This window comes from Leptinotarsa decemlineata, unplaced genomic scaffold (assembly GCF_025532065.1).
Source record: "Leptinotarsa decemlineata unplaced genomic scaffold, Ldec_3_MD MMD2_P_RNA_scaffold_2, whole genome shotgun sequence".
In the NCBI taxonomy this organism is placed as follows: domain Eukaryota; kingdom Metazoa; phylum Arthropoda; class Insecta; order Coleoptera; family Chrysomelidae; genus Leptinotarsa; species Leptinotarsa decemlineata.
Window position 1 is genome coordinate 17,473,046 of NW_027412529.1, and position 12,884 is coordinate 17,485,929.

The 12,884-nt window shown below is 32.5% G+C and overlaps 1 protein-coding gene across 3 annotated transcripts in view; it reads right to left on the reverse strand.

Annotated features, from left to right (window-relative positions):
- Positions 1-12,884, reverse strand: part of promL (prominin-like) — a 99,374-nt gene that overhangs the window by 2,254 nt on the left and 84,236 nt on the right. The window contains exons 9-16 of one of the 3 annotated variants that reach the window (XM_023161946.2): positions 9,729-10,164; positions 8,521-8,694; positions 6,540-6,674; positions 6,324-6,482; positions 6,118-6,236; positions 5,766-5,819; positions 3,369-3,518; positions 1,191-1,286 (exon numbers count right to left, since the gene is read on the reverse strand). In XM_023161946.2, the coding sequence (XP_023017714.2) occupies positions 1,191-1,286; positions 3,369-3,518; positions 5,766-5,819; positions 6,118-6,236; positions 6,324-6,482; positions 6,540-6,674; positions 8,521-8,694; positions 9,729-10,164 (1,323 nt within the window). Of the gene's footprint in view, positions 1-1,190; positions 1,287-1,613; positions 2,673-3,368; positions 3,519-5,765; positions 5,820-6,117; positions 6,237-6,323; positions 6,483-6,539; positions 6,675-8,520; positions 8,695-9,728; positions 10,165-12,884 lie in introns of those variants that run through there. The other 2 variants (XM_023161948.2, XM_023161947.2) reach the window with 2 other exon arrangements.

Sequence of the window (12,884 nt, forward strand, 5' to 3'; positions counted from 1 at the left end):
ATTTTTACTTGTATTTTATTTCACTATTATTTCATTTCAGGTTTATTTTGGTTAATATAATTCTTATTTTCAGCTATTCATTTTTAATTCTTCTTTTTCAGTTGTTTCAGGGATTTCAAATCATTTTATATAGTAGACAATGGAAGTCCGAACTAGTGAAATTCTTCTTTCATCATCTATTTTTTACTTTGATACAATGTTTGTAATGTGCGCATAAAATGGCTCCAATAATAGATCCGATATCAACTTCAAAACTATAGAATTCCTTAACACAAAACTCATTTAGTATGAACAAGTTATTTTTCGGAGAGAGAGACCCTCCGAATCTAAAGTTTTTAGACCGATTATCTGAAAAACTTTTGTCATCAGACACAATCCATTTCAAAACATAGTAACTTATAAATGTAGTAACATCTCTATGTCTCATACTCAAAAAGATAGGTTTATGGATTATATGTAGAATATCTAAGTGAAACTGTTTTTCTGGTTCTGTGGTTTCCAGGTTTTAGGACGTCGTCTTAATGACGAAATATGTATTCTAATGTTAGAAGCAATAACAAAGACTTCTGAGATGCCAGCTACTCTCGCCGGCGTAACGTCAGGAAAAAATCCAACTGATGATGGTCTAAAAACCCGAAACCACAAACACTTCCTAAACAAATGTTTTCCAAAATTATTTTTATTATTACTATAATTTCATTATCAACTCTGGTTTAGATGAACTTTATAAATTTACATTCTACACTAACACGAAATGTGTTGATACCAAAGTCTCATTTATCTTTAATATTAGTGGATTCAGTAATGAGTTTCTATCAATCCCACAGATGGTGTCTTTTTAAGGAGAGATCTCATCGCCTTCACTTAAAACTTATTTAATAATTGGGTTTTCAGATCAACCTTCTTTGTTATAAATCTGTTATAACTCATTAGCAAACAGAACGGAAAAGGAAAACAGTTATGTAAGTTGGAAAATCTAACGTTATTTGGCGAGATACTTTATGTCTTTTTTAATTTTTGATTGATCAAATTCAATCATTTCTTGCAGTTTCATGTATTAATAAGTGTCATCCAAGTCTTGTGTTGCATAATATAGAGAAAATATTTTTTTTAATCGTTCTCAAACTACAACTAGATGCTTATCTGTGTTGATTATATCAGCCAATAAAACAAAATGAACAATAACTCACCCTGTTCCAGGGTAGTAGTAAGGTGGTGGCCTCTCGTATTCTGTGGGTGCTCTTTGGTATTGTGGGGGTCCACCATTTGGAAATTCTTCCCAATGCCTAAGCAAAATGAACAAACCTTCAGCGAAAGCGTGGAAAAAGACACATACAGACATGATAATACATTAAATAACATTACATTTTCTAGCTTACTGAACAAATTCCCAAAATTTGACTGTCGCAAGATTATAAAAGAACTGAGAATTACATCGCTACAAATTGAAGTCGAGTATGTAGTTGAAATTAGATACAAATTGAATGATATTATGTTACTATTTTGACAGTTATCAGATTTATGATGCACTGTTTGGAACCTTTGGTGTAGTAATGAATATTACTGGAGTTTTTTTCCCAACACCAAATCGTTATTTTCAACACCTCGACATGTGTTTCGATCACCAAGTGATCATCTTGAAGAGGAAGATTAAACTAAAAATACTAACAATTTTATCCTAATTTATGAGTACCATAGATACCTCTTCTAGGTATCTGTGTCTTGAGTGTCTTAAATTAATTTCACAATATTGCGGTTAATCTTCCTCTTGAAGATGATCACTTGGTAATCGAAACACGTGTCGAGGTGTTAAAAATAACGATTTGGTGTTGGGAAAAAACTCCAGTAATATTCATTATAGTTATCAGAGGCGACTTATTATAAAAAAAACTTTTAGATGTTCAATAGAATGGTAGTTGATTTTCTAAAATTTCAAATAAAAAAAATGCGAAACTATACATATGAAAATGAGTACTTGGATTAACGAAAATTGAAAATCATGCAACTTTTTTCCAGTACAGGGTGTCCCACCTCTAAAGAAAATAACCCAGTGACTCCTAATACAAGTGGAATAGTTACAGAATTACTACCTGGAATTACCTTGCATCCAACTAAATCTTATGTTTAAAATTTTGAAATATAATTCCAAGTGTAATGAAAGATATGAAATTGTTTTCAATGATCGTCTAAATGAACAAGCAGAAGATTGATTTTTTATTTTTGTATTGGTCTCTGAATGCAATACAATATTCCTGCAAGCTAACTGATATACATGAAAAACGTTTTCCTTTGTTGGAATTTTTCAATTTTGTCGATAAGATTATATATCTGTGAGGCCTACTAGCAATAGATTGACTAAAAATATCAACTAGCATAAACCTACTGATCAAAGTTAGAGGCGGGGTTAGTATCTCATAGAAAAAGGCATATCATTGTATAAGTTGAAATTCAAATTCGAAGATATTATCTTGACTTCTCAAATACTAAAATGCAGAAGCGGAAGAAAGATATTCGAAGCTTCAGAAGAAATAAATTTGCAATAACTATAATTACAAAAAGGCACATAAATAGAATGAAAACTAAAAAGCATCGAAACAAACTATAACAAAAACTAGACAAAAAACATATTGCTTTAAAAATACGTTGACTGAAAATGAGGATTGGAATCATACCTGTAAAATAAATCATAGTAAATTTTGAATGAAGGAAAATCTAATAACAATAAGCAGCTCAAGACTACTGGTTCCTTTCACAAAACTAAATTTATGAACCAGTATTGCGCCACTTTTTAAGACTACTATTTTGCTGCTGAAGATGCCCTTTACTGTTGTAGACAAGGTGTCTAATATTCCATCTTCTTAGAAGCACATAGAATATGTCCTTTAACCCCGGATACTACCCCCTCTTTACATACTCTTGACGGTGAAAAACTCTATGTTCGTAATTTTTGTAGTTTGACATGAACAATATTTAATTTTGTTAAAGCTATTTTCCGGGTTTTTTGGCCGTGGTCATCAGGTTTTCATGCCTGGCGTTTTGTATAATACTGCGTGGAGATATTTTCAAAGGGGATGTGGTAACGACCGCAGGGCCCGAAAAGGTTCTCGAGTTGCCGCCTTTGAAAATGTCTACCTCAGTAGAATAAAAAACGTCAAGCATAATAAAAACCTGCAGACCAAGACAAAAACACCCGGAAAATAGCTTTCACACAGTTATCTCCGGCCGTAAAAGTTTACATTCTTTAGTATTTATATCAAATATTCTACTTTTTATTTTTGAATCCATGATACCTTCAAACCAATTTAATCCTGTCTGTATTTAAGGATTTTTTAATGCATTTCAAAACGTTGAATTGGAAATGAACTTACTTTGGAGCCATATCAGCATATCTAGACTCAGGTGGATGTGATCCTGCAGCATATTCCCGAGACACCACCTCTCCTCCCATATTTTGAGGTCGTTCCTCGTGCTTCTTTACTTTCTTCTTTTTCTTAGCCCCTCTTTGTTTTGCACCACGGCTTTAAAAAAATAAATTATGATAATTAAACTAAGAATGACTAAATTGTTCACTAATCACATTTTAAAGTTCTTATTTAGCTTTTTAAGGATTTCCCGTCATAACCTAGTACAATTATGAAATAATAGATAGTATCAACTCAAGAAAAACTAATCTTTTTCTGAATATCAGTCTAGAATACAGCGAAGGACACTATTTTTACCATTAATTTTATCTTGGTATAACAAAGTACCACTTACTTATTCGATGAAGAGGATATAAGTTTCTCAGTTTTTCAACACGATCATGATTCTGACATGACTATGATGAATTTTCAGCTACTATGATCCTTTAGCAGTGTTCCTCAAATGCTTTTGGTTCCATGATTCAAAATTACTCAGAAATCTGTTCTTTTCTACAATTTCTTTACGTTCATTCATTCCCTACTGAAGTACATGGTTACTTGTATTCTCATATAAGATTTTAAATGAGAAATGATTTCATATAGATTATTCCCAGCAAGTAACATGTAATCCGCCTATGTCTACAATAGTTTCTTTTTTTCCTCTAGATATTCATGATATCATACTGTTTTCAGTGAAATTCAACGAATTTATTTAATTTACAAGTATTTTAGAGGAGTCACTTCTTAATCAATCAGTGACAACATAATGTTTCAAATGATTCAAGGGGTGAATACGCCGGAGAATGTGCATTACATGTCGTTGAATTTACCTTCTGAGAAGCTGAATTTCTGTTGATATGCTTGCTTCATGAATTTATTGGGACTGAGAGCACAGGTTTTGGAACTGTGTTTGTTTTCAATAGCAAAAACATTACAAATTCATAAAACAAAGTGAACAAATTTGAAAATCATATGATACGAAGCCAATGAAGGAAAAGCATAAGTGAAGCAAATAAAATCACAAATTGCACCTGGCAGGTCTGCTAGTTTGGCAAGCAAAACATTTTCATCATTACGCATTTTTGTGGGTCAGAAACATTTACTCATATTTTCATTTTATGTAGTCTATTTGAAGTTTTCAAATATTTGAAAAAATTGACTACATTTTTATTGTAATGTTATTTTGAAATTATTCACTTTCTTCCTTCTTCTGAAAGTTATCATTTTTTGTATAAAGATGAAGAAGTAGAAAACCAAAACCTTTTTCTCAAGTAAGGTATGATAGATACAAAAACAAGGTCGAAAAACTACCAGTTAGCTAAATGACGGATATTGAATTACAAGTGAAAGATACTTCTGCAAGGATCATCACAAAGGCCAATCTGGTAGATATAACTTCATGTATTTAATTTAATATCATCCTAGTTTCTCTCATTCAGTAGTTAACTGATTTATTCTTAGACAGAAGATATTTAACAATAGAAATTTATTGAACTGAAGAGAGAAAGAGTGTTTCTTTTCAATAAAAATCAAATAAATATACGATTTTACAACATATGACTTCTCATATGAGGTATTTTTCATTTTGTTTTCCAACTAAAACACATTGAAAATTTCCGAGTACAGATGAAATAATTTGTTGTATAGTTTACTGGGACATAAACGGGACTTCACTTTCACTGCATTGATAAAGTTTCTTTCATGGCAGAGATTTTAAGATCCAATTTTAATGCTTTTCAATAAAACTGATAAACTATTCTAAAATTTTATTTTTGTTCCTTTCTTCGAAAATATGTTACTAGTGAGTTGTACGTATGCACTCACACACACACACAATAAGGTAATTTCAATCCTACAGTTTAAACTTGAAATTAGCTCTAATTCAAACATCATCCATAAAACTTAACATATATTGAAAAGAAACATGGCCACAAAAGCGAATAAACGTTTTTCAGCAAAAAATATAATGAAAAGATAAAAACAAGTGGTATCAGAAAATGGAATCAAAATAGAGGAGCATCACACAGGTTGCTATTCTAATAATCTCCTTTTGAATACCTAATTAGAAATAGCACGAATTTTGTTACATATTAATTTTCGAAAAGATTTCGGAACTAAGCCCAAAAAACTGAATTCTCCAAGAATATAACTTCAATGTTTTCAAGAGTAAGAGACAATCTGACTAAATTTAAGCAAAAAATTATAATACCAGCATTATTTCAAAATCTATCACTACCCTGCATTTAGCTCATGTTGAATTTCGACTTCAAAATAATTTCTGAACCTTGATTAAGCACAATTCATGCAATTTTTAGGTGCTATGTTACAACCTTTCTCTATCATGCATGAAAAGGGCACACTTACCTATTCAGGGGAATGTTATCCCCACGATCAGCATAGGCATCATACAAATACTCACTGTAAAACAACATAAAGATACTTCTAATTACATAATACTCAGGCAATCTTAACTAATACACAATTGCAAGACAATTGTTTTCAAGGTAGGAACCATGCCAAAAAAATCAAATTTACAGCAGTTGAGGTGAATCAAATAGGATTAACGACGTTTTACTGATATGTAAATAAATATAAATCTATCTCATATCGATGATGTATAATTGACTGGAGAAGTTTATTCACCACTGATTTTATAAATTTACTAGTACAGGTTAGAGAGAGATTTGAAATTGAATTTATAAAGTTAATAACTTACGTTTCAACATACTGCCCATTTTGTTTGTATTTCTGATAAAGTGTCGCTAACTTTACTGATACAATGATGGTCGGTATAAACAACAGCAAGGTGAATAGGAGAGTCACCCAAAATCCATTCTGAAAAATAATATATTTCAAAACTTATTGAAAATTGTATCAATGTTGAACATTTTGATGGTAAACATTTTTACATTAGATACTCACCCACGGTAATAGGATTTTGTCACAAGTTGAAATTAATGTTGCTTGAATTGCAACATTCAATGGCCCACACTGACCTAATTCGTCTCTTGTCACATTAGTTACCCTATTCAAATAACTGTCGACCTGATCTTTGATAATTTTACTAATTTGTTTGGCAGCCTGAAAAATGGCATATTTTTCAAGTTAATGTAAAAACTTAATAAGATATAGCAATACCTCTTTGAGCAGTTTGGTTCCATCATTCCTCAATGTTTCCTGAGCTTTCTCGATTTCAGTTATTAAGTTGTTAATAGCTTCCGAGAAGTTACTTGAATTCATCTTCAAAGCTGAATCCAGATTCTGTGCAATTACCTAAATTTAAATGTATTTGTCAATATTCAATTATCAAGAAATGAAATACATGAATTTATAAAAATGCATGTATTTCTTTTTTGGCATCTTTGAGAGGAGAAAAATACCGATGGGATATACAGAAAACATGCAAAATCAATTAAATAATAAGTAAATTACTATTTCATCATAAAAAATAAGTGGGAATTCATATCTCCGTCTTTCCATTTGAAAAATATACATCCTACGATGGACTGCTCAAGCATAAGATCAGTACTTGACATTTTAAAAATGTCAAACTCTAAAATACAGTATATGTACACACCACAGGCGTTCAACAGACCACTCCGCCACTGTAACAATGAATTCCACCAGCCAATTGTAGTTAAATATGATTGGGCCAGCGTACGGAGGCTTATTTATTTTACCCAATAGATTCACGTATGCGTGGTGATCACCTGATGATCACGCATCTACCACTGTTTGGTGGTTTATTTTGTTTGTTTGATGAACAGAGTTTAGGACAACCATAAAAAATAATTCATTCAAATTTGGTGTTCCGGTTATTCAAGTGGTGACTATTCGATTATATAGGTTTCTCCTCAATATTTTCACAATAAAATATAGTTAAGAACATCTATGATAAGTTACAAAAAGTAAAACATTTCATACTTGGTTATAAAAAGCATTTCATCAGTTATAACTAGTGGCACCTTATATATTAAAATTGGGAGAAAATAGATTATGTACTGAGAAAAAAACATATTTAGACCACGAAACTGAGTGACTGAAACATAAACAAGTCAGGTACATACAGATTTTCTTTATATGCCTATATATCTGTGTCTATAGTAAACGAAAATCTATTAAATGTCTGTATCAACCACTAATACTAATTAAATATTTGTATCTGTAGAGTAGAGAGGGTAAGTGTAGGCCCACAACACTTAGGCAGCATGTGACCCATTGTACATCCTCCCGAGGAGTTGTCGTCCTCCTAGGTCATCGTCCATCTTGTCCTTTCCAGGAAGGTGGACAGGTCACTGGGAAACATCTTCATATCGGCAAGTGTAGGCCAAGAATCGCCGAACACACATTCTCTTATTGACAATAACTCTGGACACTCCCATAGGACATGCCTGACAGTTTCATCTTCTTGTTCACACATCTTGCATAGAGGAGTGTCCACCAGCCCCATATTATGGAGGTGTTTCCTTAGTTGACAGTGGCCAGTCAGAAATGCTACTGTCAAGTGAAGATTTTTTTCCTGGTCATTGCCAGATATTTCTTCGTCGCCAGCTTCCCAGGGTGAACCTGGCAAGATTTCTTCCTTTGATTTCATCCCATCTCTTTAGGAATTGAGCATGGGTGTGACATTTGGCTAGTTCCGCAATTGTCAAAGTCATCAAGCCGTAGGTGCCACTGGGTTCTAAAATTCTTAGTCCAGCCGCTTCCTTGACTAAAAATTCGGCAATGTGATTACCTTTCCTCCTGTCGTGCCCTTTAACCCACCTTAGGATAATATTATTATCTACCGAGGCTTTGGCTAAATCGTGGTGGCACTCTAGTACCAGTATAATAAATAACTGAACTTATATTACATCTCACATAGGAATTGTCATTCTCAAACAGCGTTGCCATAATTACATTAGGTCCTACCCTTGGGAAATATTTACTACTGGTTGTTGAATGTTTCATCTTAAATTTTTCAAAATTTTACAAAAAGTAGTTTCGATTTATAATTCCGAAATTTTCAAAATGGAAATCCACTATTCCAGTCTTCATATTACAGAAATTGTTTCTAGAAATACGTTTATCACAAATTCAAGATTGAACTGAAGAAATAAATGATTGTATGTTCACTTACGATAACTTGCGATGCCTTCTCTTTCATTGGAGTAAGAAGTTTTTCATCGTAGGTATTGATATGTAAAATACTCAGTAATAACTCTTGTTTCACATCGCCCTCTGTCCTTTCTGCAAGCTTTTGTAAGGTACTAGAAATCTCGTTCAAACTGAGGTTGGTGAAATTTTCATTCAACTGAAAAATTTCAGAAAATGATCACAAATATTCAAAGTAATACTTGATACATTTTCATTAATGTTACATTTCTTCATTATCTTATTTATTTACTTGATATAAAACTTCCAGACATAAATATGCTGGTATAAGGAAGTTAACGAAAATGTTAAAATAAATATAAATAAACTTAAAAGGAACATATTTTTAAGAGAGATTAGTTTATGAAAAAAAAAAACGTATTGTGGCTTTCTACTTCTCCATCTTCATACAAAAAAATATGACAGTCTTCCGAAGGAAGAAAACAATTGAGTTCAAAATTAACTCTAACAAAGATGTGTAGATCATGTACAGAAGTTTCTATCAGATACAAACTGGAAAAAAGCTCTCTCAAAACAAATAATTTCACATTAACGTTGAATTACATGAAAAACATTTTTCCATTCTGTCTGGTCTACAAAAATGGAATGGAATGGATTGAAATTGAATTCAAAAAGATATTCACAAAAGAACTATACAATGTGACAAGTCCTGTGAATGATATATGTTTCAATTCTTTAAGGAATGTATATTAATACACTGAGATTAGTTGATGTCTTTCCCTCTCCTTTCTTCAACAACCTAATACCAAACCGATATCAAATTTTACTTTTATATTTTAAAAATTAATTTAATTGAATATAACATTACAGAACGTCTATTTGAGAGGGATATTAAAACTCAACTCTGATAGGATATAGAGTGTTCTATATAAACTTTTCAAATTAGTAAAAATATAATTTGAAAATGGTATTTTTGGTATAGCGGCGTTAACTGTTGTCAACATATCAATTGGATAAATTCACAGTGAAAATACACATACAAGGTTAATAAACAAACAATTCGAGAAGTAGTAGAAAATTATGCCAAGAAAATCATAGTGTGCAAAAAATACTGAACAACCACTATAATTAAACATAAATCAGTTGAAAATCATCACCAGACTTGAAGATAAAAAAAATGACCACGATGGATTTTAAACATAAACATTGAATTTTAAAAAAAATAACACTCACCTCATGTTGAAACTGATCAAAGTTGATACTTGGATCGAAATTTGACAAGTTTTTCAAAATATTTTCATTGCGTTCACTCAGAATTGTAAAATCATTCTTTAGAATATCTGTCAGCTTTGAATTCATCTGATCCAAATATTGAGATATATCAAACTTATTGGTTATGGTGTCAATATCGAATTTACTTTGCAGATTGAATACTTTGTAAATGCTTTCATTTCTATAGCACCGTTGTAAAGTATCTTTCACGTTGATGTGCAAATCCTGGTTGGTTATTTGTTTATCAATTAACTCATCTAACAGATCCAACACTTTTGATTTCTCGGGGTTTCTCATTGGATAACAAACTGCTCTATCTGACACTAAACCTGATAGCAACATTACTAATGTTATGACTCCAATAAGTAGTGTAGAAATGAACATTATCATCACAGCACTGAAAAAAATTCTCATTTGAAGTCATAAATAATGGTAATGTAAAAAAACACTGTCAGTTACAATTGCGGCTAATGCCGAACATGTTGGTAATATTCAGTGCAATATACGATATTTCATGTTCATGAATGAAGGGTCATTAAATTGTCAAAGTTCAGTTTTTCAGTATCATCCAGAATTATTGAAATATCTGCAGTAACGTAATGGCATGCATATGAGATGTTCCAAAGAAATGTATATCGTGATAAGCCCTGACTTTTGAGTTAGATTAGATTATTCATCCTGAAAACAAAATATCTCATTAATTCACACTTGAAGGGTCACCTCTACAGAAACTTGGGGTTACATCAAAGTGATACTGGAATCTTTGGAATAGTCTTGACGACTCAATTGACCCCTGGCCAAAAACTCAGTGAATTAAGATTCAAAACCTTTCGCCTTTAGGAATTAGTAAAGCCATACTCCATCTCCTTCTCTGAAGCTTATCTCCAAACTGAAACTTGTATCTAGTAAACTAGTGAGTGGATTCTAGTTTGTTCTTCAAAGCATGAATGTTTTTTGAAACAGACAAAAACTTCTTCAACAACTGGTTTGCCAAACATCAAATCCATAGAAACTCTCATCTCTCGAAAAAACTTGATTCCAGTGTAAGGGATCATCCATTAACTACTTCAAATTTGAAATCCAAATGTGTTGCCTGTGTCAAGAAGCAAAGTAAATGAATTTACAAAAAAAACGGATCATTGAATAGAGTGATAGGCTCTTTTATGGACAGCTCTAAAAAGGAGACTCTTCCATCCTCAGCAATTACAAGTTTCCTCTGACCCGAAAACTAGTGATCTGTAAGGAACCCATGTTCAGACAAACACATCATCCTGTGAATGGGTTGACTGACTCCAATAGGACTCAATACGTCTTCGAGATTCAGTCACTCAGAGACAGGGGAGTTATTGTTTTATGCTGCCTAATAGGCCTGAAGCTTTTCCAGTGTACCTTATATGCAATAAAACTGTCGCTATTGTTAAGAGTGGTAATTTGAAGCGACACTACGAAACAACTCATCAGCAATTTCACAAAAACTTTCCTCTTGGCAGTAAGGCTCGTAAAGAAAAGCTTCATGCATATCTCAGTTCTCACAAAGAAAAAGCACAAAATTACCAGTTCGTTGTATAAGCAAGTAATAAAAATCCACAGATGAAGCGCTAAGTGTGTGCTGGACGCTTGATAAACACCAGAAACCATTTTCAGATTCTGAGATGGTGAAAAAATGTATCTTAGTAGTAGTCACGGCACTTTTTTAAGAAAAAAAGAAGTCGCTGCATTTCAAAGTATTTCATAATCAGCGAGAAGTAATACACAAAAAATTGAAATTTTTGCTGCTGATATTAAAAACACTCTTCTTGAACTACTACAAAAGGCACCTTGCTACGCCATAGCACTTGATGAATCATGTGACATCGTTGATGATGAACAAATATTGAGTGTCAGACTTTTAGGGAAGAGTTGCTAGCAATATTGCCGTTGAAAGGTTACACTCGAGGAGAAGATTTATTCAAGGTCATTGATGAATTTATTACTAAACCTAATATTATTTAAGATAAAATGGTGTCGCTTTCAACTGGCGGGGCCCCAGCAATGATTGGCAAAGAAAAAGGTGTAGTAGAGAGAATCAGGGATGAAAACTCAGGTCTAATATCGTATCATTGCATAATTCACCAGACAACCCTTTGTGGAAAACTGAAAGAAGTGATGGACAGCTTGGTCAAGTTGATTAATTTTATAAGATCTCATTCTGCTCTTTAGCACCGACATTTGAAGGAGTTTATTTCTGACAGCGTATTCTGACTTACTGCAACAGGACAAAATGGACAGGACTGATAAAAAAAGAAGTAACCTCCTTCTTGCAAAACTTAGATACGAAGGGAGCCAGAAAGCACAAACGAGCGTAATATGCTGGCCGTGGACTTTTTGAAATATTTGAATGTGCTAATGTGCTCAACACAGAATCACAAGGAAATAGAAAAATTATATGTGATATGATACAAAACGTGTCTACTTTTCGTGGCAAGCTGGATATCTTTAAAAAAGATATTGCAAGACAAAAATTTAATCATATTCCGACAACTCTTTAAGATAAAAAGAACTCTGAAGAAGACATTGCAGTGTTTGTAAAATTTCTAGTCGATCTTAGGAACGAATTTGCTACAAGACTTCAAGACTTTGCAGAGATGGGCAAGATATCTCCGTTTCTTGAATCGCCATTTGAAGTTGATGTAGCAGCAGAATGGATTTGCAAGAAGATGTGTCTTTGCGAATATATCAAAGATTTATTTTTTTAAAAACAAATATCGTTCGAGGTTAACGGACGCCCACCTTGAAGACACACTTCGAATTAGCTGTTCCTATCGAGAACCAAACTATAAAAAACTGGCTCAAGACCGTTGGTGTAATATATTAATTTTAAATTTTGTGTTTTTTTAATTCAGAATTTGATTTGAAACCAAAATAATACATAGGTAGCACTTGATTTTCATCAGTTGTTTTTTTCTGGACCTCGTCAAAATTTTCCCACAGTTACCGGACCCCACCTAAAACTACTTGCCGACCCCAAAGTAAATGAATAGTAGTAATATGTGTTTAATTTGTCACATTAAGGTGTTTTATTTTCATTATTGTAATTTTTCCTCTATATAAAGTTTTTATTTATATATATATATATAT